A 3,709-nucleotide genomic window follows, 5' to 3' on the forward strand; every position below is an offset into this window, starting at 1 on the left:
TCAGTTACTGAAAATATAAGATAAATATATATTTTAATATTAAACATTAACCTGATATACTTAATGATGAAAATGAAGTACTAATAATTACTTGAGAACCCACATTGATAGGACCAACAGTTACTCTGTCATTAGATATATTACACTGATAGTTACCAGCTTCTCTCAGTCTCACTGTTACTGTCACTCTTGTAACAGATCCTGGTCCATTTACTATCACACGAGACAGTTCAGTAGATATTCTATTATTATTCCAAAAACAATTGACAGTAGTAGGAGGACCATCAGAGACATTGAAACTGAGACTGAAGACTGGAGGAGTAGCTAATCTACTAATGGAGAGGAGAGAAAACTGCATAGTAGGATCAGCATCAGGACCATCTGTAAAAGAAGTACATTAATTATAGTCTATATTCATCACATACCATTGTCATCATATCCATCGTTAGTATATGCTCCAACCACTAGTGTTTGATTCACTCCATTCTCATCAGGAATGATACACTTGTATAAACCTTCATATCCTGATAGTCCAGCACTTCTAGCTAGTGCAATCTGACCACTGAATCTCTTACTGTACACTGGTTGAGGAACTTTTGATTGCTCATCAATGGGTCCATCAAATAAAGGTACTTCAGTTCCATTAGGATAATACCACACTCCAATATTAGTAACATTGTTAGCACTCTGACACCACAAAGCATCAGTGGTATCATTAACATCATTATTATAATCAGTATTATAAAACTGGCCAGCATATATCATAGAGTAATCAGGTATTATCCTGTTCTCATAAGCTAGGTACAGTTGAACACCTAATAATTGTCATAATAATGATCACCAGGCAACATTTATTCTTCTCTTACTATTGTTAGGTAGCATAGATGGTGCTTCTATTCCTTTTACACCTTGAACTAGTGACAGTACAAGACAGGACACAATAGTAACATAACAGATACAATTTGATGACTTCATCTTGTGTCTACTGGCTACAATATGAAATGATGTGGGTCATATAAAGTTGTTTTTGTTAACTTCCTAGAACACACAACATTATGAAAGTATAAACACTGAATGCATATTTATACTGTCAATAAGTTTATCACACTCAACATTATGAGAGACTACAACAATAGTAATGATGTTTCAGAACTATAACTATGTCAAATAAAAGCAAAATTAAACAATGAAAAGTAACTATTATACTTCTAATATTGTGCAGTGAAATTCAAGGTGTATTAAATGAATCATGTATTATTGCCATAAAATAAAAAAATTTAACCATACAATTTAATTTAATAAAAGTTCAGTTTAATATGTCACAAGTTTTTGCTTAATGTCTCATCTGCCACATACTACAAACTTGTTTTCAATACATGCTGATAAATTATGACAATAATTATACTACAAAGTAATAATTAAATTCACTAAAAATAAGTAATTTATGATTAATGTTATAATATTATGCATTAGGCACTGTGTGTAAAGATTAACAGAGATAAAAATTTTCATTTAAATATTAATTTAAAAAATATCAACTAGCTACTACTGGTTGATTACATCCATTTTTGAGAGGGCACATGCTTTAATATTTGTGACACTAATTGAAATAAATTAATTGAAGAAGCAGGCAAAAGAACCAGCAGTAGTACATCAAAAATCAAAAAATGGCTCCAAAATCACATTCAATTTTTATTACATATTTTGCTTATTGATGCACATATGCAAAAAAACATTTGAGCCAATTCAGACTTCAATTTTTAAAGTTATGGCCATTTTTAAAAATTTTCAATTTTTGAAAAAAATCCTGGTACATCTATGGTTTAAAAAAAATGACTCCGAAATCACCCCCAATTTTTATTACATTTTCTAATACATATTGATGTCCTTATGCTATGTAGAAAGTTTGAGCTGATTCCGACTTCAATTTTTAAAGTTACGGCCATTTTAAGAAAATGCCAAAATTTTGAAAAATACCCTGTATTATAGCCCATGGTTTTTTCCAAAAAATGGCTCCAAAATTACCCCAAATTTTTATTACATTTTTGGATACACATTGATGTCCTTGTGCTATGCAGAAAGTTTGAGCTGATTCCGACTTCAATTTTTAAAGTTATGGCCATTTTCTGAAAAAATCCCTGTACTATAGCCCATAATTTTTTCCAAAAAATGGCTCCGAAATCACCCCAAAATTTTTTTTACATTTTCTGATACACATTGATGTCCTTATGCTATGTAGAGCATTTATAAGTAGATGGGCTTTTGTGTGATATTTGAACAACTTAAAATTTTGATCGGAATCAGTTCAAAATTGATACACAACATGAGAACATGCATATTTATCAGTACAATTAAATAATTAAATAAAATGGAATTTTTTTACTTGTCATTTTCGCTGATTAAAATAAAAGTAAAAATCCAAAACATTAGCGTTTCAAAAATCACAAAAATAAAACCAAAATATGGTATAATAAAAACATGTCAAAAATTTCTAAGCAGTGAAATTTGAATATGCCTCAAATGAATCCAAGTAGGTCAGTACAATCTGAAATATCCCTTGATATTGTTGCTAAAATACAAAAATATTAATTTTGACAATAGCTCCAGTTCAAAAAAACTAAAATGCCCCAAAAAACTAATTAATCATTAAACTTACAACAGTCTGTACACTGCCTGGTTTTTGAATACGTTGACTTTTGAGTACTTGAAATACATCAATGACTCCTTCAGTTTTACATTTATTAATTGTTGTAGCAGCTGCACAAAACATTGCTGAACGACCAACTGTATCACTATAAAGAAGGAAATTAAAATTAATATTTAAATCACATTTCTTTCTCACCTGCAGTGTACTACAATGCTTGTGTTTCCTCTTTTCCTTTGTGTTCTGTACATTTCTTCTATTACCAACAGTATAGTCTGAGGGTTAGTCACCTTTCCAGTTGAATCCCAATTTGTTATCTGATACTGTGTTACACTTTGCGCTGTAGCACCAGTCTATTATGAGTATTAATACATGTATGTGCGTACTGTTATTCATATCTTACATTATTATTAACTTCCAATTTCCTTTCAATATATCCATTATACGTTTCTTCACTCAATAGTTTAATATTGTATTCTCCTAATATTATTCCACTCGGTGTTGAAGGCCAGTACTGATAGCAAACTTCCTACAATAATCATGACAAATATCTCAATAAAATGTTCATTTATTTTACTGCTTACTTGATTGTTTTCATTTTCATGGCATAACATTACAATAGCAGTCACATTTCTATCATCAATCATCTTCCAGAAGTTTCTAGCTGTATTAAACATTGGACTCTCTGCAATTATGAATGCTTTCTTTTCTTTGAAACCCTAAAATGATAAGTATAAAATTATACTTATAATACAAGGAACTAGTGACAATGCATTACATTAATAAAAACTGCATTGATGTAATCTGGATGCTCTCCTTTAAGGGGTACTCTGTAATTATCAGCTGTGAATAAAACAAAAAATTAATGGTTTACACTCTTAATTTTTGCCTATACATACGTGGTAAGAATTGCTTTGATCTGTTCTTGTCTTTATTCTGTGATGCAATATTATGTGTCACTTCCTCTGGTCTTTGTGTTACCTGCTCCAATACCTAATAAATGAGATAATAATATCGAACCTCTCTATAATAAATAATACAATAAATTGTTCTTCGTAACAAGTC

General features: G+C 30.4%; 1 protein-coding gene across 1 annotated transcript; it reads right to left on the reverse strand.

Annotated features, from left to right (window-relative positions):
- Nucleotides 1-2,458: 2,458 nt before the first annotated feature.
- Nucleotides 2,459-3,357, reverse strand: LOC105314527 (receptor-type tyrosine-protein phosphatase alpha-like). Its single transcript, XM_020002816.1, has 5 exons — nt 3,229-3,357; nt 3,048-3,173; nt 2,843-2,997; nt 2,657-2,792; nt 2,459-2,569 (listed from the first exon to the last, which is right to left on the reverse strand). Exons 1-5 carry the CDS (start codon nt 3,319-3,321, stop codon nt 2,492-2,494), a joined length of 588 nt encoding a protein of 195 aa, XP_019858375.1. The 5' UTR covers nt 3,322-3,357; the 3' UTR covers nt 2,459-2,491.
- Between the last annotated feature and the right edge of the window lie 352 nt (nt 3,358-3,709).

Source organism: Amphimedon queenslandica, unplaced genomic scaffold (genome assembly GCF_000090795.2).
Source record: "Amphimedon queenslandica unplaced genomic scaffold, v1.1 AMPQUscaffold_12827, whole genome shotgun sequence".
Lineage (NCBI taxonomy): Eukaryota > Metazoa > Porifera > Demospongiae > Haplosclerida > Niphatidae > Amphimedon > Amphimedon queenslandica.